Genomic DNA, 24359 nt, shown 5'->3' on the forward strand with positions numbered 1-24359 from the left:
AGAACTCGAGAAATAGTTTATTTAAACAGAGAAAATATTCTTTGATGGTTATGCAAGGGGGGAGGGAGGGAGGGTGGAAGATGGATATTCACTAATTAGGTAGTAGATAAGAACTACTTTAGGTGACCGGAAAGACAACACACAATACAGGTGAGGTCAGCATAACTGGACTAAACCAAAAGCAGTTTCCTGAATAAACTGAATGCTTCGAAGGCCAGTGTAGCAGGGGCGGGGGTTTGGGGACCATGGTTTGTCGGGACATCTAAGTCAACTGGCGTACTCTATGAAGAAAACATTCTGCATTCCACTTTGGAGAGTGGCATCTGGGGCTTTAAATGTTAGAAAGCGGCCACCTAAAATGCATCAATTCGTCTCAAAACACCTGGATCAAAGGAGAATGAAGAACATCAAGGACATGAGGTAATTACAAGCCCAAGAGACAGAAAGGGCCACATAAACCAGAGACTACGTTACCCTGAGACCAGAAGGACTAGATGGTGCCTAGCTGCAACCAATGACTGCCCTGACAGGGAACACACCAGAGAGCCCCTGAGGGAGCAGGAGAGCAGTGGGATGCAGACCCCAAATTGCCAGAAAAAGACCAGACTTAATGGTCTGCCTGAGACTAGAAGGACCCTGGTGGTCATGGCCCCAGACTTTCTGTTGGCCCAGGACAGAAACCATTCCCAAAGCCAACTCTTCAGACAGGGATTGGACTGGACAATGGGTTGGAGAGGGATGGTGGGGAGGAGTGAGCTTCTTGGATCAGGTGGACACTTGAGACTGTTGACAACTCCTGCCTGGAGGGGAGATGAGAGGGTAGAGGGGGTTAGAAGCTGGTGAAATGGACAGGAAAAGAGAGAGTGGAGGGAGGAAGCAGGCTGTCTCATCAGGAGGAGAGCAACTGGGAGTATGTAGCAAGGTGTATATAAGTTTTTGTGTGAGAGACTGACTTGATTTCTAAACTTTTAATTAAAGCACCATAAAAATTAAAAAAAAAATTATTTAGCACTCTTAATATATTTCCTATATCCTCACTTGCACCCAAACAGCTGGATATTGCTGCAGAAAAATACAGAACCTTCCTGATCGTTCTCACTTTAAATTCATCCCTACAAATCTCAAATGAACGCTCAAACTTGTCTGGCCATCTTAGTTATTTCTCTGCAGTCCTTCCCTGTTGGTGTCCCCACTCTAAAATAACTATTACTATTTTACTTCTCCTCTCTCTCCAAAGTCCTCCCCCCAGTCCTCCACTTCGCCGAGCCCCCACTCGCCTCATATCATACTGAGAGAATAGGTGTGTTCTTCACCCCACTCAGGCTCTGATACCTCTCATTGGGCTGCCACTCACACACACCTGGACCTCTCCTTACTGTGTCACTGCTCTGACACACCCTGCTGAACCCCTCTCCTCATAGAAAGGAGGGGAAAACTTTTTTACCCTTATCTTCACGCGCACCTGTGTGGCACAAGCAGTTTGCCGTCGGCTTCTAAGGTGAAGGTTGGTGGTTCAAGCTCACTCAGTGGCTCCACGGAAGAAAGACCTAGTGAAGTACTTTCATAAAGATTACAGCCAAGAAACAGGACCCATACCTCACACCATGCACAAAAACTAACTCCAAGTGGATCAAAGACCTAAACATAAAGACTAAAACGATAAAGATCATGGAAGAAAAAATAGGGACAACCTTAGGAGCCCTAATACAAGGCATAAACAGAATACAAAACATTACCAGAAATGACGAAGGGAAACCAGATAACTGGGAGCTCCTAAAAATCAAACACCTATGCTCATCTAAAGACTTCACCAAAAGAGTAAAAAGACCACCCCCAGATCGGGAAAGAATTTTCAGCTATGACGTCTCCGACCAGCGCCTGATCTCTAAAATCTATATGATTCTGTTAAAACTCAACCACAAAAAGACAAACAACCCAATCAAGAAGTGGCCAAAGGATATGAACACGCACATCACTAAAGAAGATATTCAGGCAGCTAACAGATACATGAGAAAATGCTCTCGATCATTCGCCATTAGAGAAATGCAAATTAAAACTACGATGGGATTCCATCTTACTCCAACAAGGCTGGCATTAATCCAAAAAACACAAAATAATAAATGTTGGAGAGGCTGCAGAGAGATTGGAACTCTTATACACTCCTGGTGGGAATGTAAAATGCTACAACCACTTTGGAAATCTATCTGGCGTTATCTTAAACAGTTAGAAATAGAACTACCATACAACCCAGAAATCCCACTCCTCGGAATATACCCTAGAGAAATAAGAGCCTTCACACGAACAGATATATGCACACCCATGTTTATTGCAGCTCTGTTTACAATAGCAAAAAGCTGGAAGCAACCAAGGTGTCCATCAATGGATGAATGGGTAAATAAATTGTGGTATGTTCACACAATGGAATACTACGCATCGATAAAGAACAGTGATGAATCTGTGAAACATTTCATAACATGGAGCAATCTGGAAGGCATTATGCTGAGTGAAATTAGTCAGAGGCAAAAGGACAAATATTGTATAAGACCATAAGATCTTGAGAAATAGTATAAACTGAGAAGAACACATACTTTTGTGGTTACGAGGCGGGGAGGGAGGGAGGGTGGGAGAGGGTTATTTACTGATTAGTTAGTAGATAAGAACTACTTTAGGTGAAGGGAAGGACAATACTCAATACATGGAAGGTCAGCTCAACTGGACTGGACCAAAAGCAAAGAAGTTTCCAGGATAAACTGAATGCTTCAAAGGTCAGCGGAGCAAGGGCAGGGGTTTGGGGACTATGGCTTAAGGGGACTTCTAAGTCAATTGGCAAAATAATTCTATTATGAAAACATTCTGCATCCCACTTTGAAATGTGGCGTCTGGGGTCTTAAATGCTAACAAGCGGCCATCTAAGATGCATCAATTGGTCTCAACCCACCTGGATCAAAGGAGAATGAAGAACACCAAGGTCACATGATAACTATGAGCCCAAGAGACAGAAAGGGCCACAGGAACCAGAGACTTACATCATCCTGAGACCACAAGAACTAGTTGGTGCCCAGCCACAACCGATGACTGCCCTGACAGGGAGCACAACAGAGAACCCCTGAGGGAGCAGGAGACCAGTGGCATGCAGACCTCAAATTCTCACAAAAAGACCAGACTTAATGGTCTGACTGAGACTAGAGGAATCCCGGCGGTCATGGTCCCCAAACCTTCTGTTGGCCCAGGACAGGAACGATACCCCAAGACAACTCATCAGACATGGAAGGGACTGGACAGTGGGTAGGAGAGAGATGCTGATGAAGAATGAGCTATTTGTATCAGGTGGACACTTGAGACTGTGTTGGCATCTCCTGTCTGGAGGGGGGATGGAAGGGTAGAGAGGGTTGGAAGCTGGCAAAATTGTCACGAAAGGAGAGACTGGAAGGGCTGACTCATTAGGGGGAGAGCAAGTGGGAGTACGGAGTAAGGTGTATATAAACTTATATGTGACAGACTGACTTGATTTGTAAACGTTCACTTGAAGCTCAATAAAAATTAAAAAAAAAAAAAGATTACAGCCAAGAAAACTCTTTGGAGCAGTTCTACTGTGTAACATAAGGGATTGCCATGAGTCGGGGCTGACTCAGCAGCAGCTAACAACATATCCCAAACACTTAGAATAATGCTTTCAATAAGGGACATTCTCAATAAACACTGGTCGATTGAATGAATCTGTTGTACATTCTTTAGTATGTTTCTCCATGTTGATTCTTGCAAAGCTTTCATAGTTTTAAGCCCACTTCATTCCATTACAACAGCTTCCTGTATTCTAAGAGTCAGCCTCAAGTCTATGTGAATGTAGTGCATAAAGCATCCGAGGGGGGTGGGCAGCAGAGGGCCCCAACACAGGTGCAGCTTCAGACTCTGGGCCTATCTTGATATGAATAAACTCAGGAAGCTGACACAGGATTCTCTGAGGTGTACGACGTATAGGTCAACATAGGGATGTTGTTGTTGCTGTTCGGTGCCGGCAAGTCGTTTTTGACTCACAGTGACCCTATCTACAACAGAAGGAAACACTGCCCGTTCCTGCACCATGGTCACAATTGTTATGCTTAAGCCCGCTGTTGTAGCCACTATGTCAGTCCATTCTGTTGAGGGTCTTCCTCTTTTTCAACAACCTAAACTATACCAAGCACAATGTCCTTCTCCAGGAACCAATCCTTCCTGATAACATGTCCAAAGTGTGTGAGACATAGTCTCACCATCCTTGCAGGTAGGGGATAGACACTTGAAGAGTGACAGTTAAGAAACAGAGGTGAGACATATCCAAGAAGAGCCAGGCTGACTGAGGAAACAGCAGAAGTTGGCTGAAATGAATGTTTGTTAGAGATTTTATTTAGTGTTTTCGATAATACCGGTTGTTTTAATACGATCAAAATCCCACACCAAATTTCTACTCTTATGCTGATAACCGTATAAAAATCAGTATGAGCGTCTGATCATTGTCAAAAGAAACTCACTTTCTGTGTTGCTTAGTTTCACCCCTGGATGCTATTTGAAATTCAGAGTGGTAACAATGCAGTGAGTGAGCTAGCTCTTGATGTGCACTAATTATAACTAAGCTCTGAGCTCGTTTTCTTAGGCTTCAACTTAGTGGAGTCATTTTAAAAACATTTTTTATAAGTTGCTCAAGGGAATTACTAAAAATTGGAATCACTTGAAGTTGTAGTCATTAATAGAAAAGGTATTTTTCAAAAATCATTTTTAATGCCTAACATATAAATTTTAAAATTGCTTTAACTTTTAATTACATTAAAAATCCTCAGTGTTTATAGAGTCAAATAGCTCTACAAAACTTCTTACAAAAAATGTACCCCCCATCTCTCCCTCTTCAGATGCAGCCACCTTCTCCTCTTTTAGCTTATTTATATTTAGCTCTTCTTATATTTACATTCATGACTTTAAATATTAGGATTATATTGCTCCTTCTTTATTTTTCCGTTTTAGGACACTGACTTCCCACTATGGATATTGAGAATTAAGCTCTAGCCACCCTTCCCACCCCCACCACACACACACTGTTCCCCAAAGCCCATCCTTCCAATGCAATTACATTATTTCTTTTTTTGTTGTTGTTAGTCAATACTCAAGGTTTACATAGCTGTAAATACAGTTCCTTTCTTTTCTTACACAAGATTTTGTTTTCCCCAGAGTCAATAGATGCATGATTTTAAATTTTGCCTAGGTTTCCATGTATCTGTCATTCATTGAACTCCCAAACTCTAAGTCTTATATTTAAGTCTCCTCTCATTTCCTTAGATACAGCTGGACTTTTATCAATTTCATCTTCCTGAAGCAGTATCACACAAAGATTTCTGACCAAATCTGATCTAGACTGGTTGCTGGGTATGCCTACTACATAGCTGTCATCCTACGCTCTTTCTTTCAGCACCATCTTGAGATTCTCTTCTTCTCTGTCCATGTTTGACATTTATTGTGCTTCCTATATCTCATGATTTCCTCCTTTTTGGCTTGTTCCCTCATTTTGGTGGATTACATCTCCAGGCCTTTCTGAGGAAGGGCGTATGAGAGGTTTTGTCTTGAGTGTTAGCATGTCTACAATGTCTTTATTTTATTACACACCTGACTGATAGTTGACTGTAAATATATCCAACTTAGTACACAATACTAAGTTGGAGGTAATATTCTTCAGAATTTTGAAGGTGATACCTCATTGCTCCCTAGAGTCCAATGTTACTCTTCCTATTAAGCAGTCTGAAGCTATTATGATCCCTGAATCTTTATGACCCAGACATTTGTGAAATCTTCTTGTTATCCCCTCCCACGCTCTGAAAGTTCATAATGATGTGTCTTGATGTAGGTCTGTTTTCATCCTCCTACTGGTACTTGGTGGGATCTTTCAGTTTGGAAACATATCCTCTAGTTTTGGAAAACTTTCTTGAATCATTTATTGTTGATTTGTTTCCTTCCATTTTCTTTGTTCTGTCTTTTGGGAACTCCTAGACTGATCCTCTGTTGTTCTTGTCTTTCCTATCCTATTTTCCATCTCTTTGTCTTTTGTTCTAGCATTTGGGAGATTTCTTCAATTTAAGCTTCTAATATATTTGTTGAGTTTTTCATCTCTGCTACCGTATTTTTAATTTCTAAAAGCTCTTTTTTGTTTCCTGAATGTTCCTTTTTTCCCTGTTTTTGTGTCATATTTGCGTGCGACATCTTTTTTTATCTAAATAATGATAATAGTTTTAATTTGTGTTGTTTTAGTTTTCTGTTTCCTCCAATTTGCCATTTCTGTTCGTTTCTTCTTGGATTATCTCTTTCACAATAGAGGCTTCCCTCAGAAGTCTGGTAATCCTTGGTCACTTACTTAAATATAGAAGTGGGCAACTAAATGTTAATTTGAAGTTCCCAGCCCCTAACTGGATTTAAACATTATGTACTTCACTGTAGGATGATAAAGCTGGTTTGGGTCATTTTCACTGGAGATCCTTAGATCTCTCCTCTTAGGCTGGTCAGATTCCCCAGAGAAGCCTCTCCCTAAAGCCTGGTTGCCAGCATTTTAAAGAGCTGAGTGAGGGTCTCAGCAGCTGGTAGGCACATCTTTGGTTATTTTACCTGTTTTCTGGATGATATACTCCCTCAACTCTGTTTGGTGTTCCTCAGTGCAGAGACCCTGTATTATGCTTTGGAGTAGAAAAGGGGCAATTGGTTGGTTATATTGATCTTGAGGCGGGTGGCGGGAAGGGGCAGATGCTGCGGTGTAAATTGAGTTGGTTATTAGCTATGCCTGCTCAGTTCTCAGGTCTGTCCTTTACCACTTGCCATTTGCATATCAGATTTCAATTTTTTGTTGCTGCTTTCTCTCCCATTTTCCCCATTGTAATAGGATTATGCCTTTCATAAAAATCCTTTACTTACTTTAGAGGAGCCTGGGGAAGAAGCAAAAAGATGTGTGTTCAGTCCATTGTCTTTCCCCAAAACATCCAAATGTGTTATATGTATTTGTTTAATTTTACCTTAAAAATACTAAGGGTAATATTTTAAGCAAAAAATAAAATCCACTTAGAGAGGAAGAAAAAATCAGGAAAACTGGAGAAAAATTACAAAAAAAAGGGGGGGGCGGGGAGTCCAGGGATCCCATTCTGAAAGCACGTTTAGAAAAAACTGAAATTCAAGAAGGGGCACGGGAAAGAAAAAACCCTATCTTGTGTGTGGAAGACCTTGTAGAACAGACTGCTTTAACAGATCTGGCTGATTTCAATTACCTTTTGAAGAATAGCCTCAAGTTTTCTTGATGTCTCTGTTCTTCATTAATTCATCTATTGAACAGACGTTGATTATAAGTCACAGCAAATAATCACCAGAGGCTGAGGTTAGTAAACTGAATGTCATTGTTGTTGTTAGATGCCGTCCAGTTGGTTCCAACTCATAACCGCCCTATGTACAACAGAACAAAACGCTGCCGGATCTTGCGCCATCCTCACAATCATTGTTATGCTTTAGCCCATTGTTGGAGCCACTGTGTCAATGCTTCTCCTTGAGGGTCTTCCTCTTTTTCACTGACCCTCTTCTTTACCAAGCATGATGTCCTTCCCCAGGGACTAGTCCCTCCTGGTAACATGTCAAAGTATGTGAGACAGTCTCGCCATTCTTCCTTTTAAGAAGCATTTTTGTTGTACTTCTTCCAGGACAGATTTGTTCATTTCTTTTGGCAGTCCATGGTATATTCAATATTCTCTGCCAACAGGACAACTCAAAGGCATCAATTCTTTGATCTTCCTTATTCATCATCAAGCTTTCGCATGCATATGAGGTGATCCTAAACACCATGGCTTGGGTCAGGGGCACCTTAGTCTTCAAGGTGACATCTTTGCTTTTTAACACTTGAAAGAGCTCTTTTACAACAGATTTGCCCAACGCAATGCGTCTTTTGATTTCTTGACTGCTGCTTCCCTGGGTCTTGACTGTGGATCCAAGTAAAATGAAATCCTTGACAACTTCAACCTTTCCTCTGTTTATCATGATGTTGCTTATTGGTCCAGTTGTGAGCATTTTTGATTTCTTTATGCTGAGGTGTAATCCACACTGGGGGCTGTGTTCTTTGACCTTCATCAGTAAGTGCTTCAAGTCCTCTTCGCTTTCAGCAAAGGCTGTTTCATCTGCATATCACAGATTGTTAATGAGTCTTCCTCCAATCTTGATGCCCCATTCTTCTTCATATAGTCCAGCTTCTCAGATTATTTGCTCAGCCTACGGATTGAATAGGTATGGTGAAAGAATACAGCCCTGACACACACCTTTCCTGACTTTAAACCACGAAGTATCTGCTGTTCTGTTCAAACAACTGCTTCTTGATCTACGTACAGGTTCCTCATGAGCACAATTGAGTGTTCTGGAATTCCCATTCTTTGCAGTGTTATCCATAATTTGTTATGATCCACACAGTCAAATGCCTTTCCACAGTCAATAAAACACAGGTAAACCTCTTTCTGGTCTTCTCTGCTTTCAGCCAGCATCCATCTGACATCAGTTATGATATCCCTGGTTCCAAGTCCTCTTTTGAATCTGGCTTGAATTTCTGGCAGGTCCCTGCTGATACACTGATGCAACCGCTTTTGAATGATCTTCAGGAAAACTTTACTTGCCAGTGATACTAATAATATTGTTCGGTAATTTCCACATTTGGTTGGATCTGTAATTGCTCTCATGAAGTTTGTCAAGAATTAAAATATAACTTGATAAATGTTTCAATCCCTCAGGCACTACAGGAACATAGATGAGAGAGTGATCACCCTGGAAATCGAGGATGTGGCACAGAAGTAGGAGGAAAACCAAAAGAAATTGGTGTCACTAAAGGAGGCCGTGGATACTGCCAAGAGGTTAAGCGAAGCAAATAACACTGGATTTACTGATATATACGACAGTATCTTTGGTTTCAGTGAGGGTGGAAATCAGAAGTGATGGATTGAAGAGAGTATGGAAACAGGAAATATTGTCAGCTTTTCCAAGCTCTACTACGAAGGACGACAGAGAGCTATGTGGGATTAAAGTTTGCTTGGTTAGCTTTAAATAGGAAAGATGTAAACTTGTTTAAATCTCAGGAGAAAAAGTCAAAACACAAGGAAAAGCTGAAGTGTGGATGGTTGAAGGTCAAGATTCTAGAGAGACCAAAAAAAAAAAAAAATGAGATCAAGAACACAGATAAATCCCTTGCGGGTCAAATCGATTCCAACTCATAGTGACCCTCGAGATAGGGTAGAACTGTCCCATAGTGTTTCCAAGTAGCTGCTGGTGGATTCAACTGTTGATCCTTCGATTAGCAGCCAATCTCTTAACCACTGCGGCATGTGGGTTCCAAGAACACAGATAAGGAGATTGTTTTTAAACAAAGTTTGCGTCCTCACAGAAGAGAAGGAAAGGAGTGTGGCTGTCGGGCAAGCCAAAGCTTGTGTTTCAGTGTGGTAGCAAGGCGTCTGTTACTTCTGCGAAGTAGGATGCGAAGTCATCTGATAACAATGAGGGAACTGGCATCAGTTACAGGTTGAGACTAGAGAAACTTAAATTACTGAAGAGAAAGTAAGAGAGAACCTTCGACCACTAACCAAGACTTCCATTAAACTGGAGAACATAAATTTAGTACAGCACTCATCTTTGCAATAGTGCCACAGAAGGACAATGCGCAATAGAAGAGAGCATTGTGACAAGTCATAGAACTTGAAATTTAAACGGAGTAGGAAAAGAAAGGAAGAAGCGGGCCGATAGGAAGCAATCAGCGGGGTCGGGGTGGAGGTCTGGATGAGAACAACGAAAAGCTGCGGGGGGAGGTTTGGGTCAGCAAGATTTCATGATTTTGACTTCATCATTGAGGAAACACTTAGTCGATGACAAGGTATTCCCTCCAAATGGCAATTTCTCGGTCATCACGAAGCTAAGTCATGCGGGCAGGTGACAGGATTATTCACGATCCCCAAGTTCCAGCCACCTAGACCGCCATGCGCCGGGGCAGCTGCGAGACGCATGCGCGCTGTGCGCGCGATCCCGCCGCGCCTGCGCAGGGCGTCGCCGTCGCCTCTCTTTCCTTCCCGAACTTCTCCGGCGCGTAACTGAATGGGCTTCAGGGACGACGGCAGCCGCGAGGACTTGGCGATTACTCGGTGTCTTGAGCACAGGTGACACGTCCTCCCTCGACCAGAAACCCTCCGCCTGGGCCCGCGCGGGAGGAGCGGGTCCTCTGAGGGGAGCGGCGACCCGCCGGCCCCGGTCTCTTTCCCTGGCGGCAGCGGCGGTGGCGGCTTCTCCCGTGGGACAATATGTTCAAGAGAATGGCCGAATTTGGGCCTGACTCCGGCGGGAGAGTGAAGGTCAGTGCCGGCCCGCGACTCCCTTCCGGCGTTGGCTGTCACGGCCTGGCCCCTCCCAGGGTGGTGCGGCGCGGCGTGGGCCGGTTTGTTTCTCTTTCGCGCCTTCTGTCCTCGGGTTTGAATCGCGGCTTGAGGGCGGGCGGGGAGTCAGAGGCCGAGGTCACCGCGTCACTACAACCCCCTTCCCGGCCAAAAGCAAACGTAATCACTGATGACCTGGAGGTTGTGGCAGAGGAAACAGGCCACTTAGCGGGCTGGGGAATCTTGGCTTGGTGCTCACCGGCTCCAGCCCAGGTCATCCGCAAACGGGGGATGCCGCCGCCTGGCTGTGAGGATAATAACAACAACAAAAAAATGGCAGCAAATACCCGATAAGCGCTTACTCTGTGCCCGACAGAGGCTAAACACTACCCGATGCTCTGCTTTAATCGTCACCACAGCAGTATAGAGTCACTATTACCCGCTGTACTTACGGTATTTACAAGTGCCGAAACCGAGGGGGTAGAAAATTGGAAGCTTCTACGGCCAGAATATTAATCGAGGCATGTTATCCTAACACAGTGCCTGGTACATAGAGAACAGTGAGTAAATGTTAACTTCTGCTGTTTTTAGTGAACGGTAGGATATAGTCTAGCATGTGACGCTTACTTTGCTTCTACTTCCCACAGACCCTGGCATGTTAGCTAATTTTTAAGGAGGGACCAATTGTTTCTGGTTTTTATTGTGAAAGGAAAATTCTTTAAAAAGAAATCAGGCATTATAGCACCAATCTAGTTAATCTACAGTTTTTTTTTTAAAGAGTCCTTACCTATGTCACATTTTTACATATACAGCTATCTTATGAGGTGTTGTAATATCACATGTAAAGTAGGAATTCTAAAATTTAAAACACGGGTGAAATTTAATGGAATGGTAACAAGATGCAGGTAAAATCTCTTATTATTAGACACTTTATAAATTCATGCAGTTATGGCAAGATTTTGGGGTGGTAGGGAACTACTGCAGAACAAAAGGTTAAAATGATGATTTTTTTGAGGGAGAAGTTACAGAACTTTTTCTGCTTGTAATCATGTTAGGTTCTAAAAGTTTGTAAGTTTAAGTTCAGAATGACTTGAGGTTAACCCTGCAGTCCCCAAATGCTTTTCCAGCAAAAATGGGTGTGAGTTAATCCTGGAAAGCTTGAAAATTCCAGATTCATTTTTCCTCCTTCCTCATTGTTACATGCTCTTTCAGGCATATTTTTCCAGGTTAGGTAAATTTCATCCTGTTAGAAAACCTGCAGGCTGGTGACCACTTTTTACCATTAACAAACTGCAAATTCTTAGCAATACCATAGCAGCTATGGAAGGTTACGCACACACTGTCCTATCAGGGCTCCTTGTACTTCAGTCAGGCCTTGAACCTGAGGTCCCACCTATGGTTGCCCCAAAAGTTTCATCAGTAGCGCATACTATGTTTATTTAAGTTCTTGTACAAACAGTTCGCCTTCTTCTGAACTAATTTTAGGCTAATAGGTATTAGATTTAGTTGTTGATTATCCAACCACAATGAAAAGGTTTTCTAGTTAGTTCACTATTTTGCCACATTTCCTATTGTTGATTACACTGGCACAACCTTTTTCATGTGTAGTACAACTTGTTCTTTGTCCTTCAGGTACATTCTTACTGTTGAACAATTTGTCCCAGATTCATGTACAACATTTTGTATTTTCAGTTGAAATTTCATTTCATTTCCATCATAATCCCCCAACACTGCCTTTGTGCTTGTTAGAAGTGATGAGAAACATGTTGAATGTACGTTCCAGAACTGAGCCCAGAATGTACACAAGCATGCTATAGGGCAGTGTTTACCAAGCTTCAGTCATCTAAGGGCCAGATTACCATTTTTGCCATATCTCAGTCCAAGTATAATATTATTTTAACATTTCTATTGACATCAGGTCAATTTAAAAAATACATTAAGTATTAAGATTTTAAAATTCGGGGTTTTATTTACTATTTGTAGTATGTTCTTTCTAATACTGCCTAAGTATTAAAATGAAAACACTTTGCCTTTGTTCTACCTAATATCCTCACACGAACTGCCTTTGGTATTTGTCCAGTGTTTTGGTCCACACTCAATAACCTGTTGCTTTCAGGTCAATTCCGACGCATAGTGACTCTGTGGGGCAGAGTAGAACTGCTCCATAGGGTTTCCAAGGAGTGGCTGGTAGATTCAAACTGCTGACCTTTTGGTTAGCGCCGAGCATTTGAAGACTGCGCCACCAGGGCGCTAAGTACTCCATAGGCTCATTAAAGAGGAGATGATTGACTAAAATGTCCTGAAACTACTGACGTAACTAGCTGTTGATGGCAGTCAACGTTGGTAATTTTTTCCAAAGGCTAGCTTTAAAGTTTGTAAGTAACAGACCTTTTGTGCTTCTTTTTACAAATTCCTCAAAGTGCTTTACATGGGTAATTTAAAAAGACATCTTCAAAAGGAGAAATTTTAATTAATCTGGTATTATTTGTATTAACATGAGATAAGAATGAGTGGCTGAAATTGATTTTATTTTATAGCCTAGCCAAACTCTAGGTTCTCAGAGTGTGGGGGTAATCCATTACTTAAAACACAGTTTCAGAGCTCTCATCCTGTTGATTTGGGTATTGGCACAATATTTATTGTCTTTTAAATTATTTTTCTTTTAGGGAGTTACTATTGTTAAACCAATAGTTTATGGTAATGTTGCTCGATACTTTGGAAAGAAAAGAGAGGAAGATGGACACACCCATCAGTGGACAGTATATGTAAAACCATATAGAAATGAGGTAGGCATTTTTTCCTTATAATTTTTCAAAGCTATAATTTGTTTTGCTTGAAGAAAGATTATAATATTCTTTTATAGTAACTTTCTGATTAAAAATTGACCCATTATAGAAATTTTGCAAAAAGAGTTGAATGAATTTTTTTAAAGTCTTAAATTTCACTAACATTTTTAATAAAGTTTTTCTATCCAAGCTGTGAATGTGTGTGTGTGTGTGTATGCTTCAGGAGCATACTGTATATAGGCTTGTATCTTAGTTGTCTCACTTGACATTTTAACTGATCATGTCATTAAAACATTATTTAAGTGTTAGAACAACTTTTTCCTTATGGGAAAAAATTAAATTGGATCCATGCCTGTAACAGGATAAATTGCAAAGGATCAATTTTTTAAATGAAAGAAATAAAACCATGAAAGTATTAGAAGAAACCGTAGAATTTTTTAAATCTCTTGACTAAAAACGGACTTTTTTTCCTGACAGAACACTTAGAAGCCATGAAAGAAAAGGTAAATTCAACTACGTAAAAATAAAAACACTATAAACGGGTCAAATGCAAATGATGCGCTAGGAGAAAACATTTGTATCTCATACCCTTTGTCCCAGGAGTTTCCTTATAGGAAGTGATCTATATGTATGCTTGCACTGTAAAATACGTGCAGTGTTGTTTATCGCCACCTTGGTGGTAAAAGCAGAAGGTTAGGAATAACCGAAAACCATCAGTAAAGGACTGGTTAATAATTATAGGACGTCCTTGTATTAGTATGCAGCTATCAAAAAGTGAGGATACTTTTTGTGCAGATACATGAACCAACCAAAAAAACCCTGAATCCGTTGCCATCAAGTTGATTCTGACTCATAGTAACCCTATAGGACAGAGTAGAACTGCCTCACAGGGTTTCTAAGGAGCAGCTGGTGGATTCAAACTGGCGACGTTTTGGTTAGCAGTCGTAGCTCTTAACCACTGTGCTCTCAGGGCTCTGTATATATGAAGGAGCTCCAAAATACGTTACTACATTTAAAAAGTGGAGTACAGTGTATAGTTTGCTAATGTTTAAGTCAATATGGAGAGGAAAGAATATTTTTATGTGCATAAAATATTTCTGGAGGGATGTGTATCCCTTGTCCGCCTGCCTCATCTTTTCCTCATACCGTATATTTTTCTGATACTAATTACTCTCAATTTCTCAAAGCAACATTCTTAAAACTTTTCACTCATTCCTTTCCAACCACATCATTGCTATTAATCCTTCAGGTCTTAGTTCAAATGTCATTTTCTTTGGAACTACTTCCTTGACCTTGGAAGACTAAATTAGGTGCCCTTCATGTATACTTGTTCGTAATGCCCTCATAGCATATACCAGATTGTGTTGTAAGTGCTTATTTTCATGTCTGTCCCCCATTCCACAATGAGCTTCTTGAGGGTAAGGCCCAATTTTATTTTCCATTATATACTCAGCATATCATGCACAGTAGTCACTCCAATATTTGTAGAAGAAATGAATGGAAGTGTTATTAAGAGTCTTCAAAGATACTTATGAAAATCTACCTCAGAAAAATGCTCACAATAATGTGACAAAAGCAAGATAATAAGATATCATTACAATATGATCCCAATTTTTTTTAACTAAATTTATGTAGATATAAGTCACAAAAGGACAAATATTGTATAATTCTACTTATATGAATAGGTAAGTATGTAGAGACCAAAGATTATTAGTGGTTACCAGGGCTGGCAGAGAAGGGAAAGGGGAAGTCATTGCTTAGGGGGCAATGAGTTTCTGTTAAGGGCGATGGAAAAATTTGGAAACAGTGGTAATGGTTGCATGACATTGTGAATTTAATTAATGTCAATGAATTGCACATGTAAAAAATGTTGAAATTGCTAATGTTTCGTTATATTTATTTTTACCACAATTAAAAAAAAAATCAAAATTGACTTAGAGTATTGTCTGTAGAAGAACCAAAAAAGATTTGCAAAACAACTTAGGGGCATATGTGTTCCTGTGTGTTATATATTAATGCATAATTAATGAAGGAATTCAGCACAGACTGCCTTTGTTTAAAAAAAAAAAAAAAAACTTCCTAGGTATAATTCGTGTGTTTTAGGAAATTCGATTTCATAAAATTTGAGGGGAAATGTATTTTATAAAATTAGGTTCATATGCACAGTGTGTTTCTCACCTAGATCTTATATGTAGATGGCGGAATAATTTTACTAATTATATTTTAGGATATGTCAGCATATGTGAAGAAAATCCAGTTTAAATTACATGAAAGCTATGGCAATCCTTTAAGAGGTACAGCTCATTTTTTTTTTTTAATTTGTAACACACAAATATGAAAAGGAGCTAGGAAACAAAAATAAGTCAGTAATTTACAATTTTTTTTTTCTCTTCAGTTGTTACTAAGCCTCCATATGAAATTACTGAAACGGGATGGGGTGAATTTGAAATAATCATCAAAATATTTTTCATTGACCCTAATGAACGACCTGTGAGTAACATTATCCTTTGCAAGTATAAATTAGTTTTTAGCAATTGTGAAAATGTAACAGTATTTAGTAACTAGCTAGTTATATGTTGATATTTTCATTCAGATATACTTTATGTAAGCTTATCACTTGGTTTCTTTTTTTAATTTCTCATTCAAAAATATATTCACATATTGTTTTGTGACGTTGGTTACAATCCCTACAGTGTAACAGCAAGCTCCCCCTTTTTACCCTGGGTTCTCTATGTCCATTCGTCCAGTTCCTATCCCTTCCTGCCTTTTGATTTTGAACAGGTGTCTTGGTCACCTAGTGCTGCTATAACAGAAATACCACAAGTGGATGGCTTTAACAAAAAGAAATTTATTCTCTCACAGTGGAGTAGGCTACAAGTCCAAATTCAGGGTGTCAGCTCCAGGGAATGGCTTTCTCTCTCTGTTGGCTCTGGAGGAAGATCCCTTGTCATCAATCTTTCCCTGGTCAAGGAGCTTCTCAGGCGCAGGGACCCCAGGTCCAAAGGACGCAGGACGCGCTCTGCTCCTGGTGCTGCTTTCTCGGTGGTATGAGGCCCCCCCATCTCTCTGCTGGCTTCATTCTTTTATATCTCAAGAGATTGCATCAAGACACAATCCAGTCTTGTAGGTTGAGTCCTGCCTTACTAACACAACTGCCGCCCGTCCTCCCTCGTTAACATCATAGAGGCAGGATTTACAACATACAGGAAAATCACACAATACCTGGAATCATGGCCCAGCCCAATTGATACACACATTTTTGGGGGGACATAATTCAATCCAGGACAGTAGGAGTTGCCCATTTGGTCTCTTATTTGATTGAACTAAGAAGCACCTTCCACATGTGTTATTTATTTTTTTATAGACTTGTCTAATCTTTGTCTGAAAAGTGTTCTTCAGGAATGGCTTCAGTTCTGAGTTAGAGTGTCTGGGGGCCATAGTCTCTGGGGTTCCTCCAGTCTCCGCACATGGAATTTCTTTTTTTTCTTTTCATTTTTTTATTGTACATTAGATGGAGGTTTACACAACAAACTAGCTTCTCATTAATTAATACACATACCGTTTTGTGACATTGGTTGCCAACACCATGACATGTCAACACTCACCCCTTCTCAACCTTGGGTTCCCCATCATCAGCTTTGCTGTCCTCTCCTGCCTTCTCGTCCTTGCCCCTGGGCTAGTGTGCCCCTTTAGTCTTGTTTTGTTTTATGGGCCTGTCTGGTCTTTGGCTGAAGGGTGAACCTCAGGAGAGACTTCATGACTGACCTGAAAAGGTGTCCAGGGGCCATACTCTCGGGGTTTGTCCAGTCTCTGTCAGACCAATCAGTCTGGTCTTTTTTTTTTTTTTTGAGTTAGAATTTTGTTCTACACTTTTCTCCAGCTCTGTCCAGGACCCTCTATTGTGATCTCTGTCAGAGCAGTCAGTGGTGGTAGCCGGGCACCATCTAATTGTTATGGACTCAGTCTGGTGGAGGCTATGGTAGTTGTGGTCCATTAGTCATTTGGACTAATCTTTCCCTTGTGTCCTTGGTTTTCTTCATTCTCCCTTGCTCCAGATGGAGTGACACCAGTGATATATCCTAGATAGCCGCTCACAAGCTTTTAAGACCCCAGACGCTACTCACCAAAGTAGAAGGTGGAACATTTTCTTTATAAACTACGTTATTCCAGTTGAGCTAAATGTTCCCCGGGACATGGTCCCCACAGCCCTCAACCCAGTAATTTGGTCCCTCAGGGAGTTTGGATGTGTCTTTGGCGCTTCCATGACCTTGCCTTCATCAACCTGTACATGGAATTTCCTGACGTGAGTTAAGATTTTCCATTTTTAAATGAAGTGCCTTTCAAACTCCTTCGCCCCCTTTTTTGAAGTATGAAAATAAGATATAATGTGAAAATTTTTGGAAAGAAACCTTGAAAATTACATGATTATTATAGCAAAAAAGTTTAAAATTCATTAGTATCATTTGGGTGTTATAAATAAGAAGTTGAGTCTATATGCTGTCTGAAATGGGAATATCCCTTTTTTAATAATAAAGCATCATAAAAAGTCTTTTTTGCTTTTTCAGGGTGCCATCAGTACCAGCAGCTTTGCTTTGTCTTATTATGAATTATTTATAATCACTGATTTTTTCATCTTTTTCTCTCTTATCATGTTATTGCTTGATAATATCAAAAATCCCTCAAAGATTTTGCTTTAATAACTCAATAACTTTGTGAGGCTGGTAATACCTTCATATGTATATGAGGTTGCTAAGGCTCAGAGGCCAAGTCATATGCTCAAGAATTTAGTTAACTGTGGACGAGCTAGTTTTGACTCGGGTATTCGCTGTCAGACCTCATCCTTTTTCCAGTACTCTTTCTTTTGACTAAAACCACCAAACCTTTTTTTTTGTATAAGGTCACAACTCAATTATGACTCATTCTACATTTGTGTGGCCGAGTTTAACTCCAGTCTTAGGCTTTCACATTTATCCCCATTAGTTTTCAGTTTGTTAAATTCAGCTCTTTAGCATCAAATGTTTATATTTTAATTATCAGATTATATATTTTTTACTCTGTGTTAAGTGCTTTCAAAGCATTTGAGTTGACTGTCATCTGGGCCAGTGGTTTAGAAAACTAGTTGCTAACTGGCTACATCAAAACTACCTGAGGTGCTTTTTAAAAATTGAAATTTTTAGACCCTACTCCCTGGAGAGTCTATTTCAATTGTTTTATAGTAGGGCCAGCACCCCGAGTGATTTTGATACACAGATTTGGTACCCACTGATTCAGGCCATACTCTCACATATTCTTCTTAATAAGCTTCTAGTTTGGGCTTGAATATGTCTGGTATGAAGGATGTTCAGTTCTGTGATTAAGTGAAACATCCCATGCGGGTGTGAGGTGGTTCTAGTTTTCAGAAACTTTTCTTAATGTTGAGCTTCCTTGAACTGTTTACTGATAACTGTTCATACATTAGTTTTCTCTTGAATAAACATCCAAATTCATTTAAATATTTTTTATGTCATAGGGTTTCCAGATTCCCTATCATTCATGTTTCCCTTCTGGAATATGCTCGCAGACATTATATCCTTTTGGGCAAGATATTATTAAATACCCACTATTTGCAAGATAGGAAACCATGGTGGCATAGTGGTTAAGTGCTGCAGCTACTAACCAAAGGGTTGTCAGTTCGAATCCACCAGCCGCTCCTTGGAAAACCTCTGGGGTAGTTCTGCTCTGTCCCATAGGGTTGCTATGAGTTTGAATCGCTTCGACAGCAATGGGTATTTGCAAGATACTGTTCAGGGATTGTGAAGAATACAAACATGAGATACTGCTTATCTTCAGTGAGACTAGTCTGTTAGAAAAAACACAGAATTTAGCAGATGTTGAGATGTAGAGAGGAGGAGAAGCCAATAATATTACTAGAGCTGAAACTTGAACTTTAAGATTTCTTTGAGTTCATTTTTATTTTAAGGATTTGCTGCCTTACCTTTCTGTCTGCCCATGTGTCACCACCCCTCATTTGGAAAATACATCTCTGAAGCAAATCATATCCTGTAACCTCATTATGAGGGAGCTCTCAAAGCCAATTCTTGAAAAGGTAAAGCAATATAGTCTAATGTACTTCAGCAGTGATTTATTAACTAGGTTCCCATATAGATCTACATGGATCTGAATCTGTTCCTTAAAAAGCATTGTAGAGTTATAAAATAGTTAATACAGCTTTTCAGTAGTTAGCTCTTATAGAAAATACTCCACGTGAAGCTTTCTTTAAAATATAATACGAAAGAATGGTATAGGCAGATTGTGATTTACTTCTTTTAGCCTATAACCTGTTGTTATTGTTGTTAGGTGCTGTCCAGTCAGCTCCAACTCATAGTGTCCCTGTATACAACAGAACGAAATGCTGCCCAGTCCTTTGCCATCCTCACAGTTGTTGCTATGCTTCAGGCCATTTTTGTAGCCACTGGTCAGTCCATCTTGTCTAGGGTCTTCCTCTTTTTCACTGACCCTCTGCTTTACCAAGCATGACGTCCTTCTCCAGGAACTGATTCCTCCTGAAAACATGTCCAAAGTACATGAGATGAAGTCTCACCATCCTTGCTTCCAAGGAGCGCTCTGGCTGTATTTCTTCCAAGACAGACTTGTTTGTCCTTCTGGCAGTACCTGGTATATTCAGTATTCTTCGCTAACACCATATTTCAAGGGCATTAATTCTTCAGTTTTCCTTATTGTCCAGCTTTCACTTGCATAAGAGGTGATTGAAAATTCCTTGGCTTGGATCAGGCACACCTTAGTCCTCAAAGTAACATCTTTGCTTTTTAACACTTGAAAGAGGTTTTTTGTAGCAGATTTGCCCAAAGCAATGCGTCATTTGATCTCCTGACTGCTGCTTCTGTGGGCATTGACTGTGGATCCAAGTAAAATTAAATCCTTGATAACTTCAATCTTTTCTCTGTTTATCATGATGTTGCTCTTGGTCCAGTTGTGAGGATTTGTGTTTTCTTTATGTTGAGGTGTAATCCACACCGAGGGCTGTGGGCTTTGATTTTCATCAGTAACTGCTTCAAGTCCTCTTCACTTTCGGCAAGCAAGGTTCTTCACTGTCATCTGCATATTGCAGGTTGTTAATGAGTCTTCCTCCAATCCTGATGCCCTGTTCTTTTTCATATAATACAGTTTCTTTGATTATTTGTTCAGCATACAGATTGCATAAGTACGGTGAAAGGATACAACCCTGAAGCACACCTTTCTTGATTTGAAACCACGCAATATTCCCTTGCTCTGTTTGAATAACTGGCTCTTGATCTATGTATAGGCTCCTCATGAGCACAATTAAGTGTCCTGGAATTCCCATTCTTCGAAATGTTATCCTTAGTTTGTTATGATCCACATAGTCGAATGCCTTTGCATAGTCAATAAAACACAGGTAAACATCTTTCTGGTATTCTCTGCTTTCAGCCAGGATCCATTTGACATTAGCAGTGATATTCCTTTTTCCACGTCCTCTTCTGAATTCGGCTTGAATTTCTGGCAGTTCCCTGTTGGTGTACCACTGCACCTGCTTTTGAATGATCTTCAGCAAAATTTATTTGTGTGTGATATTACTGATAATGTTCCATAATTTCCACATTCTGTTGGATAGCCTTTCTTTGGAATGGGCACCGATATGTGTGTCATCAAGTCAGCTGGCCAGGTATCTGTCTTCCAAATTTCTCACACAGACAAGTGAGCACTTACAGTATTGCATCTGTTTGTTGAAACATCTCAATTGGTATTCCGTCAATTCCTGAGCCTTGTTTTTCACTGATACCTCCAGTGCAGCTTGGACTTCTTTCAGTACCATTGGTTCTTGATCCTATGCTACCTCCTGAAATGGTTGAATGTTGACCAGTTCTTTTTGGTACAGTGACTCTGTGTATTCCTCCCATCTCCTTTTTTTTTTTATTGTGCTTTAAGTGAAACTTTATAAACAAAGTCAGTCTCCCATACAAAAGCTTATATATATGCCTTGCTATATACTCCTAATTGCTCTCCCCCTAACGAGACAGCCCAGTCCTTCCCTCCACTCTGTTTTTGTGTCCATTTGGCCAGCTTCTGATCCCCTCTGCCCTCTCATCACCTCTCCAGATAGGAGCTGCCCACATAGTCTCATGTGTCTACTTGATCCAAGAAGCCCACTCTTCATTAGTATCACTTTCTATCCTATAGTCCAGTCCAATCCCTGTCTGAAGAGTTGGCTTTGGGAATGGTTCCTATCTTGGGCTAACAGAAGGTCTAAGGACCATGACCTCTGGAGTCCTTCTAGCCTCAATCAGACCATTAAGTCTGGTCTTTTTACGAGAATTTGAGGTCTGCATCCCACTGCTCTTCTGCTCCATCAGGGGTTCTCTGTTAGGGCAGTCATTAATTGTAGCCAGGCACCATCTAGTTCTTCTGGTCTCAGGCTGATGTAGTCTCTGGTTTATGTGGCCCTTTCTGTCTCTTTTTTTTTTTTTTTAATAATTTTTATTCAGCTTTAACGAACGTTTACAAATCAAGTCAGTCTGTCACATATAAGCTTATATACACCTTACTCCATACTCCCACTTACTCTCTCACTAATGAGTCAGCCCTCTCCCTCCTTCCAGTCTCTACTTTCGTGACAATTTTGCTAGTTTCTAACCCTCTCTACCCTCCTATCTCCCCTCCAGACAGGAGATGCCAACACAGTCTCAAGTGTCCAACTGATACAAGTAGCTCACTCTTTGTCAGCATCTCTCTCCAACCCATTGTCCAGTCCCTTCCATTTCTGATGAGTTGTCTTCGGGAATGGTTCCTGTCCTGGGCCAACAGAAGGTTTGGGGACCGTGACTGCTGGGATTCCTCTAGTCTCAGTCAGACTGTTAAGTCTGGTCTTTTTGTGAGAATTCGGGGTCTGCATCCCACTGGTCTCCTGCTCCCTCAGGTGTTCTCTGTTGTGCTCCCTGTCAGGGCAGTCATCAGTTGTGGCCGGGCACCAACTAGTTCTTGTGGTCTCAGGATGATGTAAGTCTCTGGTTCCTGTGGCCCTTTCTGTCTCTTGGGCTCATAGTTATCGTGTGACCTTGGTGTTCTTCATTCTCCTTTGATCCAGGTGGGTTGAGACCAATTGATGCATCTTAGATGGCCGCTTGTTAGCATTTAAGACCCCAGACGCCACATTTCAAAGTGGGATGCAGAATGTTTTCATAATAGAATTATTTTGCCAATTGACTTAGAAGTTCCCTTAAGGCATAGTCCCCAAACCCCTGCCCTTGCTCCACTGACCTTTGAAGCATTCAGTTTATCCTGGAAACTTCTTTGCTTTTGGCCCAGTCCAGTTGAGCTGACCTTCCATGTATTGAGTATTGTCCTTCCCTTCACCTAAAGTAGTTCTTATCTACTAACTAATCGGTAAATAACCTTCTCCCACCCTCCCTCCCTCCCCGCCTCGTAACCACAAAAGTATGTGTTCTTCTCAGTTTATACTATTTCTCAAGATCTTATGGTCTTATACAATATTTGTCCTTTTGCCTCTGACTAATTTCACTCAGCATAATGCCTTCCAGGTTCCTCCGTGTTACGAAATGTTTCACAGATTCATCACTGTTCTTTATCGATGCGTAGTATTCCATTGTGTGAATATACCACAATTTATTTAACCATTCATCTGTTGATGGACACCTGGGTTGCTTCTAGCCTTTTGCTATTGTAAAGAAAGCTGCAATAAACATGGGTGTGCATATATCTGTTTGTGTGAAGGCTCTTATTTCTCTAGGATATATTCCGAGGAGTGGGATTTCTGGGTTGTAATTTTTTATGGTAGTTCTATTTCTAACTATTTAAGAAAACGCCAGATAGATTTCCAAAGTGGTTGTACCATTTTACATTCCCACCAGCAGTGTATAAGAGTTCCAATCTCTCTGCAGCCTCTCCAACATTTATTATTTTGTGTTTTTTGGATTAATGCCAGCTTTGTTGGAGTAAGATGGAATCCCATCGTAGTTTTAATTTGCATTTCTCTAATGGCGAATGATCGAGAGCATTTTCTCATGTATCTGTTAGCTGCCTGAATATCTTCTTTAGTGATGTGCGTGTTCATATCCTTTGGCCACTTCTTGATTGGGTTGTTTGTCTTTTTGTGGTTGAGTTTTAACAGAATCATATAGATTTTAGAGATCAGGCGCTGGTCGGAGACGTCATAGCTGAAAATTCTTTCCCGATCTGGGGGTGGTCTTTTTACTCTTTTGGTGAAGTCTTTAGATGAGCATAGGTGTTTGATTTTTAGGAGCTCCCAGTTATCTGGTTTCCCTTCATCATTTTTGGTAATGTTTTGTATTCTGTTTATGTCTTGTATTAGGGCGCCTAACGTCCCTATTTTTTCTTCCATGATCTTTATCGTTTTAGTCTTTATGTTTAGGTCTTTGATCCACTTGGAGTTAGTTTTTGTGCAGTGTGTGAGGTATGGGCCCTGTTTCATTTTTTTGCAAATGGATATCCAGTTATGCCAGCACCATTTGTTAAAAAGACTATCTTTTGCCCAATTAACTGACACTGGGCCTTTGTCAAATATCAGCTGCTCATATGTGGATGGATTCCTATCTGGGTTCTCAGTTCTGTTCCATTGGACTATGTGCCTGTTTTTGTACCAGTACCAGGCTGTTTTGACTACTGTGGCTGTATAATATGTTCTAAAATCAGTTAGAGTGAGGCCTCCCACTTTCTTCTTCTTTTTCAGTAATGCTTTACTTATCCGAGGCTTCTTTCCCTTCCATATGAAATTGGTGATTTGTTTCTCCATCACATTAAAAAATGTCATTGGAATTTTGATCAGAAGTGCCTTGTATGTATAGATGACTTGATAGAATAGACATTTTTACTATGTTAAGTCTTCCTATCCATGAGCAAGGTATGTTTTTCCACTTAAGTAGGTCCTTTTTAGTTTCTTGCAGTAGTACTTTGTAGTTGTCTTTGTATAGGTCTTTTACATCTTTGGTAAGATTTATTGCTAAGTATTTTATCTTCTTGGGGGCTACTGTGAATGGTATTGATTTGGTTATTTCCTCTTCGGTGTTCTTTTTGTTGATGTACAAGAATCCAAGTGATTTTTGTATGTTTGTCTTTTAACCTGAGACTCTGCCAAACTCTTCTGTTAGTTTCAGTAGTTTTCTGGAGGATTCCTTAGGGTTTTCTGTGTATA

The 24359-nt window shown here is 40.5% G+C and overlaps 1 protein-coding gene across 2 annotated transcripts in view; it reads left to right on the forward strand.

Annotated features, from left to right (window-relative positions):
• Positions 1-10028: 10028 nt before the first annotated feature.
• YEATS4 (YEATS domain containing 4) overlaps positions 10029-24359 on the forward strand; it is a 29179-nt gene continuing 14848 nt past the window's right edge. The window contains exons 1-4 of one of the 2 annotated variants that reach the window (XM_049883854.1): positions 10031-10367; positions 13055-13174; positions 15402-15468; positions 15570-15664. In XM_049883854.1, coding sequence (XP_049739811.1) covers positions 10317-10367; positions 13055-13174; positions 15402-15468; positions 15570-15664 — 333 coding nt within the window. In that variant the 5' untranslated portion in view covers positions 10031-10316. Of the gene's footprint in view, positions 10368-13054; positions 13175-15401; positions 15469-15569; positions 15665-24359 lie in introns of both variants that reach the window. The other variant, XM_049883855.1, reaches the window with a different exon arrangement.

Source organism: Elephas maximus, chromosome 4 (genome assembly GCF_024166365.1).
Source record: "Elephas maximus indicus isolate mEleMax1 chromosome 4, mEleMax1 primary haplotype, whole genome shotgun sequence".
In the NCBI taxonomy this organism is placed as follows: domain Eukaryota; kingdom Metazoa; phylum Chordata; class Mammalia; order Proboscidea; family Elephantidae; genus Elephas; species Elephas maximus.